At 40.9% G+C, this 22384-nt stretch overlaps 2 protein-coding genes and 1 long non-coding RNA gene across 4 annotated transcripts in view; 1 reads left to right on the top strand and 2 right to left on the bottom strand.

Moving 5' to 3' along the window:
• LOC106949345 (uncharacterized) overlaps positions 1–775 on the bottom strand; it is a 6364-nt gene extending 5589 nt beyond the window's left edge. Inside the window, exons 1-2 of the long non-coding RNA XR_001425357.1 lie at positions 546–775; positions 193–461 (exon numbers count right to left, since the gene is read on the bottom strand). This is a non-coding gene — a long non-coding RNA (uncharacterized LOC106949345). The remainder of the gene's footprint in view (positions 1–192; positions 462–545) is intronic.
• Positions 776–1941: 1166 nt separating this feature from the next.
• rnft1 (ring finger protein, transmembrane 1) lies at positions 1942–11849 on the top strand. 2 transcript variants are annotated; one of them, XM_015035509.1, is made up of 10 exons: positions 1942–1952; positions 3119–3289; positions 3624–4099; positions 4179–4255; positions 4352–4452; positions 5148–5301; positions 5382–5540; positions 5654–5719; positions 5818–5919; positions 6651–7414. In XM_015035509.1, exons 2-10 carry the CDS (start codon positions 3264–3266, stop codon positions 6783–6785), a joined length of 1296 nt encoding a protein of 431 aa, XP_014890995.1. In that variant the 5' UTR covers positions 1942–1952; positions 3119–3263; the 3' UTR covers positions 6786–7414. The 2 variants fall into 2 exon arrangements, 1 of the variants encoding a protein (XP_014890995.1); XR_001425352.1 differs by lacking the exon at positions 1942–1952 and adding an exon at positions 11838–11849 and having other exon boundaries at positions 3076–3289; positions 6651–6908.
• Positions 7685–21824, bottom strand: LOC106949326 (ribosomal protein S6 kinase beta-1-like). The gene is made up of 15 exons (XM_015035496.1): positions 21581–21824; positions 20658–20701; positions 18016–18136; positions 15556–15624; positions 15269–15416; positions 15092–15149; positions 14718–14818; positions 13727–13817; positions 13531–13621; positions 13341–13448; positions 12633–12695; positions 12473–12550; positions 12140–12247; positions 10211–10323; positions 7685–9607 (listed from the first exon to the last, which is right to left on the bottom strand). The coding sequence occupies exons 1-15, from the start codon at positions 21650–21652 to the stop codon at positions 9343–9345; spliced, it is 1530 nt and encodes a 509-aa protein (XP_014890982.1). The 5' UTR covers positions 21653–21824; the 3' UTR covers positions 7685–9342.
• Between the last annotated feature and the right edge of the window lie 560 nt (positions 21825–22384).

Below are 22384 nucleotides of genomic sequence, written 5' to 3'. Positions count from 1 at the left end.
CTTACTGAAGTTTGTGACTTCAGTAAGAGGTTTCTTCAGATTTTTTGGAACACTGACTGCTACTGGAGAGCCTTTCTGCCCACAGCTTCACCAACAATTCTTAGAATATAGTTGGATGATATAAGTTACAACATTTAACTTCCCTTGTGTATAAGTAATGTATGTTTGAACTGAACTGAACTGAATTCTCACCCTCTGACATTTGTGTGCTGACTGCAGCTCCATGACTGTCTGGCAGGACCAGAACAGCAGAAGGAGGCAGCTGGCACCGAGGAGTAGAGAAAGATGTTGCTGGGATGCACAGAATCTGTCAGAAACGATGTCAGGTCACTGCTCTCCTCATCTGCTCTCTGGTGAGCTCCATTCATCTTGGCAGATAGCAATTTCTGTGTCAGGTTAACCTCCCTCCGCAGACTCGCCTGAGATGTCTTGACTGGGTCAACGCAGATCCACCGACAATCCTGTCGGGCAATAACACAATTACTGAGAGGAGAACAAAGCAGGGGAACGGCTCACACAGCCACAGTACATTAACCTCGTTTTACCACCGTGATGGATATCCAGAGCCGGCTCTGCCCAGGTGAAGGAAAGGTAGAAGAAGAACAATCTCTGAAACTGAAAATTGCCTTAAAGGATCACGGTTAATCAGTGGAAGGCAAGTCAGTTAATCTTGCTTATTGCCACAACAAATTGTTTGACTATAACATAAAGTGTCATCTTAAAATATTATGGAGATTTACACAACGGTGGTGCAAGGGTAAAGTGCGTGACCCATGAACAGAAACCTTACTCCTCTATATGTGCTGACTGCACCTCCATGACTGGTGCTGACCCGTTGACCTTTGCCCCTCTCTGGCCTACTTTGCTGTTGACTGACTGTCAAATAAATGCCGCTAGAGTAAAAAAACTTTAAAATTATGGAGATTATTTGTGTTGCTCATTATCTAGCCCAATCATGCACAAGTCATATTGTCTAGTCAACACAAGTTACTTCACTGATGTCTAAAATAAAGAGGTAGCAAACACTTTTTCTGGCAATAATGCATATAGCTGGAAGTGTTTACAGTTAAATACCATGAGATAAACTGAAGCTCTGCATACATGCCTCTGTTTATCTTTATTTTAGCAGCTCAGTCTGGTGTTTATCGACTTATTTACTGCCCTTCTACCTGCCTGAGTGCTGCATTTGAATCCTTCCACCACAATCTATACACCTAACCACAATAAGTGAGTTATGCCCAAGTTACTGTACTATAAGGGTCACCCAAGCTATGACATCACGCAGTGTCACTGCTAGTACGCTGTGTTCACAGCGGAAAATCTTTTTCTTATGTAAAGACTTCAAAGTAAGACCATTCAGAGACTAGGTGTCATTTTCTTCCAGCTGACTAACTTGGAATGTGAAATTATCGCTTTTAGGACAAGTTGGACAAATAATACTGTGTTTTATAGCGATGTTCTATTTGTGATTATGAGCTGAATGATTTTAAATCCTTATGACATTATAGTTTGTGTTGATTACTGCTTGGTCGGCTCTTCCACGTGTGATATGGACTTCCAAGAGAAGCAGATCTCATTGTGCCTGACAAGAAAGACAAACATCATTTGTCAAGACGTCAACAGGACACATGCCATCTGTTGAACTTGTAACATGTAAGGTTGTGTGCCGGTCTTGACTACTTTCCAATTTTGCCACCCTGAAGAGAAAGAGAGAGATTTTTCCGAGCTATTCTCTCCTGATGTGAGATTTTTTCCAAAAACAGCCACTTCTTTCACCGACAGCCACAATAAACCAAATTAATCAAATGAAATGCAGGATTTTGGTTAATTTAATCACTGAATCATTTCTGGGGTAATTATCCGAGTCAGAGAAATGCTGTGTGGAGAGTCCAAGGAGCAGCGCATACTAGATTCAAAGGGAATCTGGTTCTCGCATCTAATTCACCGCAGAGGTTGGAATTAAACTTCTACTTTTGATATTTGGTCACTTTGGGCTTCTCTTGACTCGTTATAACAGCAAAAACATTTCTTTTTCTTGTATAAGAGAGTTATATTTACAAATTCCAGTCACATAAATGTCTTTAACTTCTGTAAAATAACTATAATAATTCTGTGTTCAGACAAGCCACAATAAAACAACATGCTTTTGATATAGACATTTCATAAACTCCTTAAGCCAGATGTTTAATACCTAACATAAAATGCAAAAAATAACTTCTACTGTGCCTTAATAATTCATACTCTTCGAACATTTCATCATATGACTTTGTGTTTTTCCCTTTAAGAGATATATATTTTTTTAAGTACTGCACTCTCTGAGATACTTGTGGCATTAAATTGTTCCTTATATTTTTTTTTACATGGTAAACGGTGGTTGCCCAGCCATTTTCAACGTGATTTGCTCAAAAACAACTAGGTCTACCAGGGGGCAAAGTTTGCGAAACCATAAACAACAAATCTGAGGCTGAGTGCTCAGGTACACCTGTTGTTGTGTTATCAAGGTGGTTGTATGTAACAGCAGAACTCTGATCACTTTTTTGGTTGTCAGTTGACAATTTAAACGTTACCGTTTGTCTGTCGGACAATGTGGAATAGCAAAGACGAGTCTGTGTTGGGAAATGCAGAGGAGGCTGGAGCTCACTGACCAGTTTCCAGTTAAAGCCGTGTCTGGTGAAGTAACATTAGACTGGAATGTTGACGATTCATTTTTATCTTTTTAGATATGAGTTGAAGTTGTTTGCCATGCGACATGCCAGTGTGGCAGCATTTTATGGGGCTACATAAACAGCTGAAGTGATTTGTTTTCAAGCAAGAACATCAAAACAAAAATGATGTCTAATCAAAAAAAATGACAGATAACCAGCGTTCATCTGTTAAAGATAACAGAGAATTATATTCTCCGGCAGAACCATGCAGTGGTTTCCAATAGTGTCAGAAATGTATGGCTGTGGAGTAAAACAAATCTGTAATTCATAAAAGCAACGCCGCTCTTAACTCGGTGGTACGACTGATACATTTCGGTTGTTACAAAGTTGTAGTTGTAGTTAGAAAACATTTCCAGTAGGTGGCGGTATTGCTACATTTTACACTCACGGAGACGCGAGAGAAAAGAAGTCAGTGACGCTTTCGACGTCAAAATGTCTTGGATGAACCACTTAGCTTAGAAGCTAGCAGCTCAGCTTTGCTTTTTGTTTTCGTTTAGTTTTGCGTTTCTTTCGCTTGGAAACCCGGGTTTTGTACTAAATGGCGACCAGAAGGTTATCATGAAGCTGCGGGTTCAGAATGACAGGTGAGCTGGAGCTTTATGAACTGATAGGAAACAGCTGTTAGCTGCTAACAGCTAGCTGTGGTAAGGAAAGTGTTAGCTGTGTTATCTGTCGAGCTGCTAAAATGGAGAGTATCTGAATTAACTTCTAGCGTTAACAGAAAACACTCCTGAAAACATTATTTGGGCATTTGCTTGGTCAGTGTTTGTTAATTAGTCTTATTAAATATGGCGAGACAGTTGAGTAAATAAGTAATAAATAAATAAATAAATAAATAAATAAATACTGACGTACTTCATTTCCTGCTGCAGAATCATGAACATCACACACTGTCTGACAGGTCTGTTTTCCTTCTAGGCGTGATTCCAAAAGAGCACTGAAACTGAGGGAGTCTCCTACTGTAATGCAGCCTAATCCAAGTGAACGGGGTGTTCATGAAGGGAATGGTTTATCCTTAAATCTGCAACCAGAGTTCCTCACTGGGACACCAGTTATTGCTGCTGCAGCTGCTGCTGCTGCTTCCAACGCTGACAGCAGCGAGGTCAGGGTGTCCATGAACGGGGCTTCTGGAGACTCAAATGGAGGCGCGTCGTCCAGGAGGTCCAGGGTCAGCTCCCACACTCACTCCCACGTCCACTCTCACTCGCACGGACAAAGTCGGGCGCAGCTCCACTCTAACTCAGAGCCTGAGCTTGACCCACCTGACCCCGATGGGGACTCTGGCGAGCCCAGCGCCTCGCTGACCGAGCTTCGCTGCTTGTTCCGTTGGATCCAAAAAAGTCTTCCCTTCCTCGTCATACTGTGCGCTAAGCTGGTCGTCCAGCATGTTCTGGGTGAGGACGAGTTATGATAACAGTGTCGGTGTAAATTGTGAGCACAGGTCAACCGGTATGCTTTCTCTTCTTCTCCCAGGTTTAGCAGTTGGGGTGGGCCTCCTGACAACTTTTTTATATGTGAATAAAAACATTCAAACTCAAGTCTTTCTTCAGGTAAGCTCCGGTGTTAGTTTTCAAGTTCCAGAATGATGCATTCATCAACGTTGTTTTCAAAATCCCAGAAAATGTTCCTCCTTTGCACGCCTACAGGATCGTCACTCGAAGCTGCGCTGCATATGGCTGCTTGTCTTCCTCATCTCCTCCACGCTCCTGCTGTACTACACTTTTCTCCCAGAGACACTTTACTTCTCGTAAGGCTTACTCACTTACTACATGATTTTTTTTTTTTTTATGTTTGTGGACGAGACACTTGGTTAAAAACTGATAGCTGACTCACTGGCTTGCAGAAGTATTCATATTCTTTGAACTTTGTTCTGTATTTTATTGACACCATGTGATAAACATAAAGTCAGTGGCACCCCCAGAAAATCTTCATAGACCAGGTCAGTGAAGATTTTAGGGAGGGCAAAGTGAAAAAAATAATCTCTCTCTTTATACATAACAGCACTGAAACAAATAAATCTGATTAATTGTGATTATTGAAATAGTTGTCAGCTAATTTAGTAATTGATTAATTGCTAACTGGAGCATACAGACTCAAAAAAGGCCATTTGCTGAAAGAACATTCTTGGCACTAGCTAAGCTGAAATGTGCTCCTGCTGTGTATATATTGCTATGCAATTATTAATTAGTTAATCTGAAAAATAATCTACAGACCAGCCCTACACTGCAATGATGTAAAGTCGAGCAGAAAGAGCTTTTCACATATAGAAGTTATTTTTTTTCTTCACTGCATGTGAATAATTTGCTAGAAAAATGATCCCCCCTTTGGGGCGCCACTGTGGGAAAAACGTAACAGGATTCTTGTTTGTACTTTTGCAAGCCTTTAGAGGACTGAACTATAAGAGCGTTACGTTGTGCAACTCGAATATCATCTTCCTTCCAGCCTCATCTTCTTAAGTCCAACCATCGAGCCGCTGGGTTTCTGGGAGATCCTTTGGGCCGTCGGGATCACCAACTTCATTATAAAGTTCCTGTTTATGGGAATAAAGTGCCTTATCCTGCTGGTTCCCTCAGCACTCGTTACCTACAGAACCCAGGTAGGACCAGGCAGGTTTAAGAGAAGAAAAAGCTGATTCATGTTGGGCGGTTGTGTCTGAGGGGTTGTTTCCGTGTACAGGGCCGGTGGCTGATGCTGACTGAGGAACTGGGTCAAGTGCACCAAGCTACAGCGCCTGTTCCACTGTGGTTCCGCTACCTGGTTAGCTACCAGGAGTCTGACGGGGTCTCTGGGCTCACAACTGGGGTCCTGTTGGCTTTATTCTACCTCATACTGAAGGTGGGTATATAGATTTATGCTGCTTATGGTGAATATTTCCCTCTCTCTTTTTTTTTTTTTTTTAAATTGAAGCAAAGTCTAGATTTCTGACATTGAACATTTCCCGTTTTCAGCTTTTAGGATTGTACAACCAGCGAACGTCTTTACTGAAAACTGTGAGGATATTTCTAGCAGGCGAGGTCAGTGGTAAACGCCTTCTCTCTTCATCGAAGCGGTAACAACCAGGGCTTCCGAACAGATGTGTGTGTGTGTGTTCACATTTTTAATGCTGCTCCAGCATACAGGCTCTGCAGCAACACGAGCTCAGTGCAGTGAGGCTGGAGACGCGTGTCCCATCTGCCAAGGAGAATACAGAGACCCTCGGGTTCTCATCTGCCAGGTAAAGGAAAACAACACAAGCTGGCTTAATACAGACAGGATCAGTAGCTGTAGGGTCATTCAGATGTAGAAAAACTAGAGATGCACCGATTTGATATTTATATCTGGTCCTGATATTGAAAAACATTCTAGATCGGGTATTGGTGACGATGCATCCAATCCATAAGAGCAGATCTGCTTAGTCTAGTTCTGTGCTTTGTGCTCTGAGTGATGTCATGCTATATTTATTTTACATTAAATTTAGAATTCCTAAATGAACTTTCTGAAGAATTTGAAAGGTTTGTTCCAGTTTATTTTTACATGTTTTACCAAGCTTGTGAAGCTATTGGTGCATCCAAGTGTGTTGTACTGGTGCAGACTTAGCAAATAAATGTTTAACTCATTTACACCTGTTTTTAAAAAAGAAACGTTTTAACTCAACTCAGTGATACTGAACCTCAGATATCGGTATAGGTATCAGAAGTGAAAAAAGTGGATCGGTGCATCCCTAATTAAAACCGGGTATTATTTGTTTTATTCTGCATCAGCAGAAATAAAGTTTTTAAATACTTTTTATGACTTGGATCACTCAAGATTGGTGTATTTATATTATGAAATAGCATTAGAACTAGATAAAGTTATCTATATAATTATTCAAAAACCAAACCATCACACATTTTAGTAGACAGTTTTCAATACGGCAAAACGCCTGGGTTGCTAGCCTGCTTTTCTTCTTCTTCTTCTCCTGCGCAGCACGTGTTCTGTGACAAGTGCATCGCTCTGTGGTTCACCCGGGAGAAGAGCTGCCCGCTCTGCCGCATCGTCATGACAGACAAGGTGTACAAGTGGAGGGACGGAGCGACTTCTCCTCACCTGCAGATTTATTGACTCACCAGACCACAGAGTGTGTGCGTGTGGGTCGGCGGTATTCATTTTTCCGTAATCCGGGTTTTTCTTTGTCCTTTTCGAACCTCACCAGCGTTTGTTGTTGTACGCACGTTTCTCAGTAGTGTTAAGGGCGAGGCTTCCTGGAGGTGGCGTGGTTTTCTACCCGTTCATCTCTTCTTCCAGAGAAATCTGTGTCCTAAAGTATTTTTATTTTACATTTCCTTCAGTTTCCTTTTGAGTTGTAGTCACGTTTGTCACCTTTTATGGCAATATAAACCTTCCAGGTGTCAGAATTGATGCTGCTGGAATAGTTTGACACGGGATACTAAAAGATTCACATCAAGTATTTAAAACTTGGAACAAATACAAAATTTTATTCTATTTTTTATCATCCAGCACTGGTGAACTGATAAATGTAAAACAAGGCAAACCTCTACTCTGGGCAAAAATCTTTGTGTGCTTTTTTCATGTCTGATTTAAACTCCTGCTTTGAGATTGATTTTCACATAAATTATTTTTCTATAGGGGTGACTTCACTGTCTTTTTGTAAAGACCAAAGATTGGGCTCTATTTTATGTATTAAACTTCACTTTTGTTCATCAATTATCTGAATAAAGATTTGCATTTGATTTTCTTTGTGCAAACTTGACGTGTCAATTTGCTGGAGGATTTCCGCTGATGAACAGCTTTTGCTCAGTTTGCTTGAAAAATGTGACATTCTGATGAAGAAAAAGTAACCAACACGTCCAGCCACATTCAGTTTAGCTTATTTTTCCCCCTCAAAATTGTTTTCTCAATTTGTACAAATTTCCACACTAAAAAAAAAAAAAAGAGGAAAACTTTATTGCCGTCTCCCTCTGCTGAGCATGCCAAGCAATCCACCGCGCCGCCAGGATTTACAAACCATTGTTTTTATTATGATTCCGTTATGTACATGATACGTGTCGTCATTCCTAGATTTGCCCCTTCAAGCAGGGGAGGGAATAATGAAACCGGAAATAAAGTGGGACGAGATGTGGAAGGTGCTTTAGAGTCGTCCCGGTCAGAACGTCCCACACCGATGCTGAAAAGCAAAGAAGTGCACATCTGTTGAATGAGTGAAAGTTGGGGATCAATCCCGGCCTAATCCAGAAGCTAATCCCATTTACAGCTAACTGCACATCAATCGTGTACACTGCAACTTAAAGGCACAATGCCACTCCCATTGGTTTATATCTGCAATAAAACAGTCTTTAAAAAAAAATCTATTTTTCTTTAAATATCCCCTATGGATGTAATGTTTCACAAAATAAATACTGCCAATATTAAATAAAAACTAGCTCCAGCAGAGGTTAAAAGATGAGTTAAGTGGAAAAAGAAAAATTACACTGTACATCATTACTGTGAGAAAAAGACCCCAACATTCTGTAGCTCTTAATACATTATAAATACATCATTTTGCATAGAGTGCATAATGCAGTGGAAGCAAAATGGCATTAGAAATAAATTAAAAATAAACTAAGAGGAGTGATTGGAGTACAGGAATCATAAAAAAAGTCAGTTCAGTCAAACACTAATCTATTGTTACAGCCTTGATTACTGCTTACAAAAACATCAACGATGCAAATAATAAAAAAAAATAAGAACAACAGTGTCAGTATGATAAAAAATATACATATAAAATATGGACAGAAACATTCAATGTTGATAACTCGGTGATTCTTCGGTTGTTTTCCAAACATTCCCAGAAACAACAGCAGGCTAATTGGAACAGTGCGTTGGGCCCGTTTAGGAAATTCCCAAGTGTTTGGACTGCGAGAGACGGGGAATCTGCCACCCACCACGCGGTCAGTTTTATATAAGAAGGGGGTCAAATGGCTTAGCTCCACAGTTCGTACAACACAGCTTCCAAAAATAATAATAAAAAAATTTAAATAAAAAAATTCTCCCTTTAACACTGAAAACCTGTTTCTGCACAAAGCGCCGCCACCCTGGATTACAGTATCGGGAGTCATTACATGGAGGAAGAGGAGGAGATGGAGGAGACAAATTTCTGGATCGCTTACATTCAAAACAAAGCTGCTTCTGCAGAGAAGCCCGGCGGCAGACATTCCAGTTACACGGCAAGAAGCAGCGCCAGCGTTTGGTCATGACTGGGAATGGAAATCTTTATATAGATGCTTTTTAAAAAAATTTATTTTTCTTTACCGTCAGGCACCTACCCACTCCGACCCAAAAACAACAGAGATTTGATGACTGGTCCGTCTGATAGGTTTAACGACTAAATACGTGATCCCAAAGCATGTTTTCAAATCGCCTGAAAACGGCGTATTAAAGTAGCAATAAACTCTCTCTGTCCTAGAAAAAGAACACCGTAGGAAAACAACAGCGCAGATCCGCAGTTAAAAGAGCACCAGTAAAATCATATAATGCCGGCCGAGTTCAACCGAGACCACCGCCGGTGGAGAAGGCGCTGCTGGAAGAGCTGGTGATCCGCGTCGACGTGGTCAGTCAAAAAGGTTCGAAAACTATAAAAAAAAAAAGCAAAGAGGAGAGGAGTTCACAGGTAAGCCGAGTGTCATAGGTTCATTCGCAGGTGCTCTGGCCGCCGGGAGTTCAAGGGGTACGCCTGCTTTTTGTAGGACCCCGCGTGGAGGCCGGAGGGATGCCTGATGGGAAGGGGAGCAGAGGTCTCTGTGATGAAGCCGCTGCTCGTGTCCATGTGCTCCGGCGTGGAGACCTCCATGGGTTGGTCCATAGCGCTGCTGAGGGAGAGCAGGGCCGGCGCGTCGGTCAGCGGGGGCCCGCGGGGCCAGCAGTCCCCTCCGGCGAACTTCACCGGACTGTGGAACCACAGGAGAGGTATCAAATGTGACTGTAAGAAAGTTACTGTAAAATGGTTATTTTAAAAGGTAAATAAATTCTTAGTCTGGCCTTAATACTTTGTTGTAGAAACACATTGTTATTCGCATAATTAGCATGTGAACAATCTGAAGCAGACAGCTGATGCTTTCATTAACAGAACAAAAGCCTAAAATGAAGGAAACACTGCGATGTTGTAAGCTCCGCCCCCTTTGGTTCTGCTACCTCAACAGTCTGCTCTGAAAGCACACAGGACCCGAGACTTTGATGGACAAAGCTGGACGATGAGAAAGGGCAAAGTGACTCATATCGAGGGTTTATGTCATGAACGCAGTTCAGCAACAGAAACCAGAATCAGCTAACTGAGCAACTTCAGAAAAGCCAATGATTGGAAATCGGAGAATCTACAGACTCGGAGCAGACGTACTCATGAACTATGCTCTGACCGCAGCTCCAGCGAGGCCCAGCAATCTACATTTACAAGGTCAGCAAATGAGTCATCAACAGGGGGAGACTTGTTTTGGAAAAACTTGTCAAAGACCGAGGTGATTCAACAAAACCCGAGACAAAAACAGCACTGTTACCTCACAGGTGTCCTTGGGCTTCCAGGGAACTTCCGCGGGGAGCGGACCTTTGGCTCGAAGGAGAATTTCTCCTTCAGGTTCTCGAGCACAGATGGGGCTACGTACGTGAAACCCTGCAGCAGAGGAGGAGAGGGACAAAACACAAGAGAGGCATCTGAGTCCCACCTCTTCAAAGACCAGATTTCCAAAAACAACCCACAGCTGATGATGAGCAATGAAACTGAGTAAACCATAACATGCAATGTGGTGGAAGAAGCTTCCAGGAAAACAGGGGAGGGAAGGCGGGGGTGTCTGTGTGTGTAAAACACATGGGAGGCATTAACTGGTTCTCGTAAGACAATGATCGGTGAAAAGAAAACAGGAGAGACATTACAGACAGAGCTGCTCTCTTTTTTTTTTTTCTTTTCTGAGTTTACTTGCAGGATACCTGCAAACCAAACCAAATCGGGAGTTATACCGGAAATCAGGGACATTAAGTTCAAGATTTAGGAATGAAACAGGATTTTTTTTTTTTTTTTAAAAGTGGCGAGATTGGTCAACAGCATCCAGCAAATCTCCGGGAAGGGTCAGGAGGCGTCGTGTCGGGTTCGTTTCTTCTTCTGTAGTCTTTGCCAAAGACATCCCATCAATAAAGTATAAGCCATTTGACGTTTAAGTGGCAATAATGTTTTGGTTTTTCTTGCTAGAGATCCACCAAAAAGGTTTAAGCTTGATCTGTCCTGACAGGGGAACCGACCGGTCTCATTCCTACATGTTAGAAAAGCTGTGTGCTTTTCTTTGGAGGAAACCATTTCTCTGTCCAAGTGCAGTTTTCTGGTCATGCGATGATCTTTAAAAAGCTTGACCTACCAATTCAGATTATTTTGGTCTTAAAAGGTTGCTCAATATGTAAGTTAATAAGCTGGCAGCAGTGGGGTGACCACAGTGTTTCTGGGGGTTTCACTAAATCAAATTTAAGACTTTTTAAGACCAGTATGATTTGGATTTGAGACCTGTATCTCAACAGAAACGTACAAACATTGTCTATCTAGCCAACTCGTGATAAATTTGCACTAACCCATGATAGAGGCAAAAAGAAAAAAAAGAGCTACCTAGCTAGCAAGGGTATGTCAGCAAACGCAGCAAAGATGTCTGAGTGTGACTTAAACTTTTTGCCTGACAGAAAAGTCCTGCGAAAAAAAAAAAAAAAAACTAAAAAAAACAAAATATTCAGTTTTAAAAAGCCATGCCAAGACAAAAATTTAAGACCTGCGATTAATGCACTGAAGGTCGTCAAATGTTTTAAAATTAATTGAAGACATTTCAAAGCCTTAACTTTTGCTAGCTTAAGGATGTGCAGACACACAGGGCTATTGTTTTCTGCACACATCCAGAAGTCAGAGGTTGTGCTGGTCTGCTGGGTCTCTCTCACAGCAAAACAAAAGAGGACAGTGGATAAATTTCAGACCTTTGTGGAGATGGAGAAGATCAGTGAAGAAGATCAGCTTCCTATGCAACAGAGACTGGCTGATCATCGCTCTCCCAAACTTAAGGACAATTGGAGCCGATTTATCGGTGCTACTACAAGTTGTACCACGGAGTATTGGGGCCAGGCGGAAAAAAGTTTAGTTTAATTACGAGAATATAGTCATAATGACAGCAGAATAAATACGCAATTTTACCAGAAGAACATCTTAAAATGATGAAAAAGTCATTTTAATGAGAAAAAAAGATGAGAAAATGGCAGCCCTCTGCGTGCTGAAATCACAAAGAAAATTTCAAAAAGAGAAAAAAAATCCAGATTTTCCAAAGATGAAATCTTCAAAAACCAAAAATGTGATTAACCAATGAGACCCATTCATCGCCCAGCACTTCTATGACCGACGACGCACATCGTGATGTCAGTGTGAGGCTGACGGTGTGCCGCTCCGCCTGGCACTTCAAACTCACCAGGAAGACTTGATTAGCGCTTTCGCTGAGCGTGGAGTCGTCGGGGCTGTCCACTGGAGTCTGGCTGGTGAACTTGGAGTCAAACTGGCTGACGTCGTCAGCCGATTGCTGCCAGGAGAAGCCAAACTGTTAATCACCGCGCAGTGAAAAGGGGTCATCACTGACTTCTACGAAACACCGAGTGAACGCTGGAGAGAAGTGAAAGCCTGCGAGAGCCGGGGTGATCTCGAGGTGTCACAAAACGGGGATGTTATTTGTAGAAATGTCTGTTAAAGCTTCTACTAGCAAAACTGTTTTCAGTAAAATGGAAAGGAAAGGAAAAGAAAGTCTCACCAGAAACGGTTTGAAGGGAGGTTCTACTTTGCGAGCGAGGAGATCGTCCCAGTTTATAAACCGGAAGAACGAGTGAGCCTGGAAGGAAACATCATTTCTCCCTTCAGGTACAACACAGGCCAACTATTTCACCCTTCAGGATGCAGATGGATGCGTTTACCTGGACGTCGGCGGAGTCGCCGGATCCACCGCCGAGTCGTGATGAAGGACTTCGTCTCAGCAGCTGGCGAGAAAACAGGTTGAAGAGGGGATTTTCCAGCTTCACTAGATTCAGTTTTATGTCTTTATTTCCACAGTTTTCCCGGAATTAAACTCTCCTCCCCCATATCATTGATAAATTGTGGTGTGGATAATCAAATACAGTCTTTTCCAGACCTGTGGTGGAGTTTCATCCCCACCAGGTTGAAACATTCTAGTTGGGATGGAACGATTAATTGTTTCATTGCGATAAATCTGATTAATCGTGATTAATCTGCTGTTGAAATAATTGTCTAGTAATTTAGTAATCAATTAGTCGTTAACTGGAATATACAGAGTCAAAAAAGACAATTCAAAAGAGAAAACCAAAACTGTACAAAAATAAATATATTTTGCTTTTAGGATATAAACACCTTTGTTTTGCCTCCACTCAGATCAGATTTACTAAATTAATACTTTGTTTTTGCATTTTAGGCAATGAATTGTTCATTTTCTTATGTAGAAAACTAAGTGAATTATTTATTTGCATCTTTTCATGTATTTCTAACGTATTAAAAAGGCTCCAGTGGTTAAATGAAAAATCTGTAGAATTTTTTTTTATCCGATTAATCAATTGGTCAATCGATTGCTAAGATAATCGTTAGCTCTAGCGAGGCTTCGACCAGCTCACCTTTTTCAGGAGCTCCCTGGCTTCTTGTGTGAGGTAAGGTGGAAGGCTGAGTTTGCATTTCAGGATTTTGTCAATCGTCTTCTTCCTGTTTTCACCTGTAAACGGAGGCTGACGGAGAAACGTTGGTCAGAAACTAATCCCTTCTTAAAAAACAAACACACAAAAAACAAGGAGATCGGTACGGACTTACTGCTCCAGTCAGCATGTCGTACATGAGCGCTCCGAGACTCCACCAGTCCACCGCGCGGTTGTGGCCGCTCCTCATAAGGATCTCCGGAGCCCTGAGGAAGGAAGGGGAGGGAAGGAAGGAAGGACATCGTTCACACGCCTTAATATCTGCAGCTCAAATGAATCCACAGGGACTGCAGGACAACAGACTGCCGTACATGTACTCGATGGTTCCACAGAAAGTGTGGGTGTACGTTCCGTCGTGGATGGACTCTTTGCACAGACCAAAGTCTGTCAGCTTCACATGTCCTGCAAAGCAGAAGGAGAACTGCTTCAGAAGCCACCTAGACGCCACATGATCAATAAATCGTTAAAGTACGGAGGCCTCGGAGTTCAGTGCACTCACAACTGATTTGAATCAGGTTCCTCACGTGATACAAATATCAAAGTTAGATGGAAAAATGCGCTCGGTCACGGTCAAAAAGGTCTTTGGCAGAGGCACAAATGCCGTGTTTTGCTAACTTGTGCCGTGAGCTTTTCTGGGGATAATGCACAGTGTTTTCAATCTAACAGCAAACCGGACCAGATGTGTTTTGGAATCATTGTTTTCTTGTGTTAGGAATGGTTTTCCTCTGGAGAAACGCACGCACCAAATGTCAACTCTGAAAATTTAGGACGCCAGGCTTCCACCAGGACTTCGGGATCTTCTCTAAATGAGAGGGAATGTTGTTGCCTCCAGCGCAGAGCTTACCCAAAGCTGGCAGCAGGTGGAGATGAGCAATTCTGTTTGTGAACACTGGGAAAACATTCAATCTTACCATGTATTTTTGCCTGGTTTCGAATGCAAATATCTCAGTATTGTCAATGTCTTCCAGTAACATAATTACCCAGAAATATTTTCACATTTCCTGTTTAACATTTTTTTCCAATATAAATAAAAGCAGATTTTCCGGGCAAAACTCGATATTGTAATAAAACTTTACATCCATATCGCCCCCGGCAACTGACACGTTAAGTCACAATCAGTGACCAGACGTCGGTATCCAACATGTCGGCTTCTACTCCAAAAGTTTACATTTTGAGGCACTTTGATGAATATTTCCACGCTTCTACTTTCAAACCCCGTAAAAAAGTCTTCAGTACAACGTAGAAATGTTTAAAAAGTGTGTGACCGTGACTGCACTCCTCAGTCCAGGGAGCTGTCTGTACCGTTGTTGTTGAGCATAATGTTCTCAGGCTTCAGGTCTCTATAGATGATCCCTTTCTGGTGCAGGTGACCCAACGCCATGGAGATCTCCGCCAGATAGAAACTGTCAATGGCAAAAAACACTTTAGTGACGGCAGAAACCGCTAATTTTAGCAAATGGTTATTAAAAAACAGAGACGGCGTAAATCAGTGCCAAAATCCCTTCGCCGATTTTCCACATCAAACGTGAAAATGCCTTTCAAATGATTTCTCTTGGTCTGACTTTTTAAAAATCCCAAAAACCAGGATTTTTAACAGGACCGTGGAGACCTCTGCATGTTTCCCCCCACCTCTAATTAATGTGTTTTCAGTGTCTGTAGCTGGAGATTTTTCTCACCACGCCGTGTCTTCCATGAAGATCCCCTCTCTTTCTAGCTGCATGAAAAGCTCTCCACCTGCAGTCACCACAATCTGTTTCAAGATCTATTACACGAATAAACGTAGGCAGTGTTTGATACGCACGTCACGTCCTGTGTTTATAGAAACGATGGCAGAACATGAGCTATGATCGTACCGCTCAGATACTCCAGGATCAGGTAGAGCTTTCCTCCAGTCTGGAAGGCATAGATGAGGTCCACGATGAAGGGATGCTTCACCTCCTCCAAAATGTTCCTCTCTGCTTTGGTGTGTGCTGTGTCTTTTGCATTACGCACAATCATGGCCTGGGAAGGAAGAGAAACAAGAGTTCGACTGTGCGTAGAATAATCACCCACCGGTTGTTCCCCACTGAGTACATTTGCTTTGCACATGCAGATTAGAGGTTTTGCCTCTGATGTATGAGAGGAAATTAGATCCACTAACCTTCTTCAAAACTTTCATGGCGAAGATTTTCCCAGAGGCAGCGCCTGTCACTTTACGAACCTGGAAGACCTGGAAAAAAAAAAAAAAAATCAACGGCGACAAAAATCAGTCGGTCTGAAGCTGACAGTAAACAGTATTAAAAACCACACACAACTGAAACCGTAAATCAAATGAATTATGTCTCTACAAAACAAAATTTCCCTTGAAAAATTTTTTTAATAAATAAAACATAAAAATGCTCACTTTAATCTATCGATTATTTGTAGCAACAGGCTTAATTTGGACATTTCAAAGGCCTGCAGGAGCTGATTTACGTCAGCAGGTGGCAGAGTTGCTCCACTTGGAACGACGACATGCTCATCAAACGCAAACCAAAATTACTTGTCAAAATAAAATCACGCCATAAAAGAACAGGAAAGCATTAATATCAAACAGAGTTCCATGACTTCAGCCATATTGAAAGTTTAAACTTCGCTCTTCGGAGGAAAGCGGAACTGCAGCGTCCCGCGTGGAGCGAGCAGGAATTAAACTCTAAAGGATTAAAACACGTTCTGCTCCTTGGAGGAACACAATGGAGTGTCGCAGAGGTTACAGCTGCGGCGCGTGTCGTGCGGCGGCGTTTCGCCCTGGAGGCATCTGCACCAGATTCACCACAATTATTTAAAGACACAACCAGCAATCACATACCAGGTATTTCTAGGACTGGCTGTAAAACAATGTTTCCCGCAGACGTAACAGCTGCGGCTGATGTGAGCTGCGGTTAATAATGAGCCACATCCCTGTAATAGACTATGCAGTCATCGCAACGAGAACACGGGTAGTTTATTTAATGCATCTGGCTGGTATCTGCGCTCGCTGTTAGGGCCGACCTGAACGGGCGGTGGGGGACCATGACGACAACAACAACAGCAGCAGCAGCAGCAGCAGCGCTTCCAGCCACAGCAATAACTTCAAGTTCATTTACCAGAAGTAGAGACGATGATTAGATACTAATCCGAGGTTAGAGCATAATTAGACATATTCCAGACTAACTGGGGGGATTTCCACTTGAAATGACGCCGGAATCTGCTGTTAAGCAGAACGATTCGTCGAAGTCAGCAACAAGTAAGGCTCTGACTTTCACGTTTTTTTTTTTTTTTTCCCCTCTTCCTGTGACGATTAAGACCCATCCCTGCTATTACAAAAATAAACCAACGCGGACACGGCTCACCGCTTCCAGGACTGGCGTAGCAACAGGGCGCCGTCGCTACGCCAAAAGCTTTTACAGCAGCAGAGGAGCCTTCCAGTAACTTCCATATGTATTCCTGCTACTTCGACTTTCTCACATGTTATGTTACAACCACAAGATATTTTGTGATGTTCAACAACAACAACAAAAAGAGAGCACATCAATGTGCAATGTAATTTTATGTGTTTTCTTCACCACAAATATCTGAAATGTGTGGCAGCACTCAGGTTTCTGTGCTCCACATATCTGGAACAAACTGCCAGAAAACTGCAAGACTGCCGAAACAGTGACGTTCCTCAAATCAAGTCTAAAAAAAACATTAACCCCACCAGTTTAGAGCTGTCTTTGATTCATAATAACTGGATTTGCTGATGACATTTGACAAAATGTATCATTTATTTCATAATCGGTAAATGTATGTTTTTAATGGAGTAAAACACTTTGAACTGCCTTGTTGCTGAAATATATTATACAAAAAAAACAAGTTGAAATGTTCGCAGATTATTCTAAACAAATAGAAAAAAATACCTCAGTTCTGGACTTTGACTGGTCCGTTCTATTTAAACCAATTAACTGTAGCTCTAGTTGTACGTTTATGGTTATTAACACGGGAGGAGGATATTCTCCGCTCCAATCTCAGGTCTTCTGCAGCGTCTATCACTCTTCTTCCAGTTGTCCTGTCTCTAGCTCAAACCATTTAATAGTACCCCCACAGCATGATGCTGCCACCACCGTGTTTTTTGTAGTAGGGATGGTGTTTTTCATGGCGAGATGCGAGTAAATGGGGCTAAAAACAAATTTCAATTCAGTGTTTGCAAAAAAAGAGAAACAAGTTTGTGGTTTTAACATGACAAAACGTGTAAAAATTCAGAAGCTATGAATACTTTTGCACAGTAATGAGTATGAGATCTGACGGTTCCAGGTCCAAACATTTTGTTTTTTCTTTTAACCACAAACACAAATATTGACGTAGCGGAACTGCAGAGTTGATAAACAACAATGACAATGTAAAACTGTGCTGACATTTCCTGTAACAAGCCCCTTTGGCGTAAAAATCCCCCACCGGCTGGGATCACTCTGGACTACTTTCGTGTTCTGTATTTCAGCAAAAGCTTGAAAACGAGAGGAAAACAACCGAACCTCACTGTGATCGACTCAAAAGTGTCAAATGAAAAGCAGTCCGTCAAAGGTCAAAGATCGAGGGACGAGAACAGAAAGACACGAAGCCTCACCTTTCCGTAGCCACCTTTTCCCAAAACCTTCAGCAGCTCAAAGCATTCAGGTCCGATCTGCTCCGTTCCCTTGTTTACGCTGTTCTCCGAAATCTCAAACTTTTCACACCCGTCCATGTTGCTGGAAGACAAAAATTGAAAACAACAAGTTACCAGGCAGTAATTACAAAGAATTCAACATGAGCAAAACCTTTCTAATTTGCAAAAAAACAAAAAAAGATACAAAAACAAAAGCTGACCAGATGAGGTGAGTGGGTACGGCTAAAAATTTCACTCCCTCATGTTGTTTTTTTCTTTTATTTTTGTTTTGGAGTGAAAAACAACAAAATGACTTGTGTGTGTGTGTTTTCTTTTATATGCTTAACCAGAGACGTTGCTAGCCTACTGAAAGGTCTGAAAAGCATTTCAAGACATGGAAACAATATTAAAGCATTAAGCTGTTGATCAGTCTGTTAAAGTAAGAGTGGTTAATGTTCCTCGCTGCTTTATTCAGACATGTCCGTAAAAAGTACCAGAAAACACCAAGAGGTTAAAAAAAGAAAAAAAAAAAAAAGAAAAATGTAACGTTTTTTAAAATGCTTGACCTTATTAAACAGTTGGTGTTTAATTAGGATGTTTTAATAGTTGTGAAAGGAACAGCTTTACTGCTTTTAACTCATAAAAGCCAGCAACGTTTTCTTCTCTGAAGGATAATTTGTTTTAGCATTCCTGCTGCTTGATGAGATGAGGAGATGAAGCCCAGTGGAAAACGGAAAAGCTTCAACATGCGTTTCTAGAAAGCATATATCAGCACTAGGGATGCAAACAATTAATCGACTTACAATTAACTGTCAATTAATGGTTTACAAGATTAAAATTAGTTCCAATCAAACTAATAACGTCCGATTAGACGTTCTTTTAGTGGTGTAGTTTGGCCGCCGACCAGCAGAGGGCGCCGCTGGTCATCCTTGAGCCAGAATTGAAGACTCTGGCCTTACCGGTAAAGAGAAATGGGCCACACAGAGTTCAGGGCCGGATGAAAAATACACTTTATCCGGTTCTGTTTTGAAATATTTTTTATATTTATTTCAAAACTCGACAAGCTCCTTAAGTTTCGCTTTAATGACGCTCATTCAGTGGTGCATCATGGCGAAGCAGCATCAACTTCTCAACCTAAAATGATTAATGTGCCTCGAAGGCGATAAAGTCTGGGGTGTTTGGTATTTCACATAATTTTGTTTTCATATTCTATTTTTAGCTTCAGCAAACTTATGACTTTCTGTGTTATATTTTATAAATATGTGTAAATTTAATCCTGTGAGAAAACCACATTTATTTGTTTATTCAGTCAGTATTTAACACAAATTGCATTTAAAAAAAAATGGGTAAAATATGACTTCCTTTTTTTCTATTTAGTGTTATTAAATTTTCTTCCTTCATGCCAAAAAGAAAGGCAAGTGACCTTCTGGATTCAAGAGAAAGCTCAGGTTTTTAAGAAAATAGTCGTTTATCAATTAATTGTTGAGTCAGTCAATTAGATTAATCAACTTTAGGTTAACTCTTTAATTGATAACTTGCCTCCCTAGTACTGATATGCAATCAGTAATCAATTAACTTTTATTTATGCAGGTAAGTCTCACTGAGACACCGGGTTTCAGTGTTCTGAGCTAGTAGGAAATATGGAGAATTTAACATATCAGTATGTTTCTGGGTAATATTCAGGTAAAATTCTCTGAGAAGAACAGCGCATGATTTAGAGCAGTGCTTCTCAATTTGTTTTAGGTGTTTCCCTTCTGCCAAACACCTGGATTGAATCTGTAGGTGATTAACAGGCTTCTGCAGTACTTGATGGCTGCAGAAAAGGTAATACAGTCATTTAAATCAGCTGTTCTGGAATAGAGGCACATCTAAAACATGCAGAGCAGGGGGGCCTGAGGACTGGAATTGAGAAGCACTGATTTAGAGAGCCATCTTGAAAGTTTTGTATGGCTTTATGCTTTACAAAATAATAACAATAAAAAAAAAACTTGGCACCATCCCACGATGCAACAGCCCATTCGCTGGGATCTTTCAGTTTGACAGTGAGAGACAGCAGAAAACCAAAGAGTTTTCTTCAAAGCGCTTCTATGACTGCATAAAAATTGCAGATGTTTGTAAAGTGCCTCGGGAGGACATCTGGAGTAATCCGGTGCAATATAAATAATCTGAATTGAATCCAACTGAATTTGATTCTATTAAATTGAAAGAAAACAGGAGCTTCAGCTGCAGCTTAGACAATCATACGATGCTTTCTATCAGTGTTGTGCACAGATCATTACAGAAAACCACAAAGCTGAAGTTTTCCTGCTAGTTAATTATTCAATAACATGATCCAAGAAATTCTTCTGAACAGCAATGCGAAAGAACCGTCTGATGGCGTTTTAACTGTTAATGTTACTGCTGGAAATGTTCCAGTCTTTCTCAGCGGCATTTAGTGCCTTCAGGCAGTAGATTAATTTACAAAAGAAAGCCATTTGAGCTGATAATCATCAGTAGGAAAATAAATATTAATATTAATAAACTGAGCTTAACTCCACTGTATGGGTAGGTCAGTGTTAACAGTGTAGCTACTACGGTCCAGGCAGCTGACCAAATCAGTCAGGATGCAGTGAATCATTACTTACAATTCAAAGCTGCTGCATTGGTCCATGTATTCACCATGCTGGTTCTAAAAGCAAAAGCGACAACAGAACACAACAATGTAAACAAACATTAAACCCAATATTCATGCTAACTTGAAGCTAATGTTTAACAATATGAATACAGTCATTTCCAAGCGAGTTAAAAAAAAACAAAAAAAAAACGCGGTTCGTATTCATAAATAAAATCCATACATAATTAGTTAAATTTAAAACCAAAACAAAAAGGGGATTTTTAACATGACGCCAAAGTAAAAAGTGGAAGGGAAACTAGCTAACACTGCAGAGATTTTGGACAGACTTGTTAGCATAATAGCATACTGTTACTCAGTATAGTATTAATTAATTTTGTAAAATTATTTACAAAATAAACTATACTTCGAGGTAAATACGTCAAAGCGTTTGAACTTTAACACCCATTTACATGGTAATACACGTAGCGGTGTCATACGCTAATATAAAGCGTCAAACCGCAGGTACCTCTATTGTCGGACAAGTATTCATGTTGTATGAGTAACACTTATGTTTATTTGCAATATCACGAACTTGAATTTCAGCTTATTTGATGTAGAATAAGCTCCTTATTAGTAATTTGTTGAGAATCTGTGTACAACTTTACTGTATATTTTACTGAGCTAAACTAACCGTAGGGTTCGGCTCATATCTAGTACCTACATTCAATATCGATGAAAACTTTAACCTTTCAGACACAGGAAACGGTTCGAATATGCGTGTAATTCTGTCACAGCAATATGTTATAAAAGTCTAAACATAACTTAAGAGGCAAAGGGCGGGTAATAAAATGTCCGATAATGGAAGCCGTGGAATTGAGATTAGCAATACAGGCCGCAAAGCTGCCGAGTGCTAGTTAATTAGCTAGCAAACGGCGGGCTCAGCAATAAACTCACCCCATCCTCAAGTTCGTCGTCAGAGACATTCTCATCCGGTTGATCCAAGTCGATATCGAAAACCCCGGCCATGTCAGCGACACTTGAGTCAATGTTTAATCAGAGAAAAAGCAGTCCCGCTCTCCCACCTCATGGGAGAGCCATCACCGCAACAACCGGCTACAGCGAAAAGCATGAAGCTAGCCGAAGCTAACCAAAACAACACAGAGCGGCGGAGCTGCGCTACTGTGCTCCGCGCCGATCAAAATTCATTCACTTCGCAAAATGAAATTGAGCTAATATTCTAACCTCATGTCAAAAAGTAATTATTCTGTCATAAAACAAAATATGCATATATATCTTTAGATATCCATTTAGTTGTTTTCATTTCAAAGTCGTAAACAATTAAACGTTTCATGTTTTTTATCAATGCCTAACTTTATTTATTTATTTATTTATTTATTTATTTATTTATTTATTTATTTATTTAAAAAAACATAGTATATCATATCATATTGGTCCTACCAGGAGATGGCAGCAGCGAAAAATATTTTCTTTCTGTTGCTTTCATTATTTTTATGCGCAGAATGCCTGGACATGTCTACAGCACTTTTTTCTTGAGCCTCCTACATTATTGAGTAATCCAAATAACCCTTTTTCATGCCAATTTGCCCCCGAACTTGCTAGAATTTCCAGGGAACCAATGTTGATTGCTCCCTCTACTGGTCAAGAACGTTATTGGAAATGTAAGAGTCCTTAAGAAACAGACAATCTTGAGATAGAGGAGATGCAGTTCAACCAAGTCTTTATTAGAAATACAATACA

This window comes from Poecilia latipinna, unplaced genomic scaffold, assembly GCF_001443285.1.
Source record: "Poecilia latipinna isolate Pla-1442-1.1 unplaced genomic scaffold, P_latipinna-1.0 Scaffold20, whole genome shotgun sequence".
Lineage (NCBI taxonomy): Eukaryota > Metazoa > Chordata > Actinopteri > Cyprinodontiformes > Poeciliidae > Poecilia > Poecilia latipinna.
Note: the sequence above shows the minus strand (reverse complement) of the source record. Positions and strands in the feature narration are given on the sequence as shown.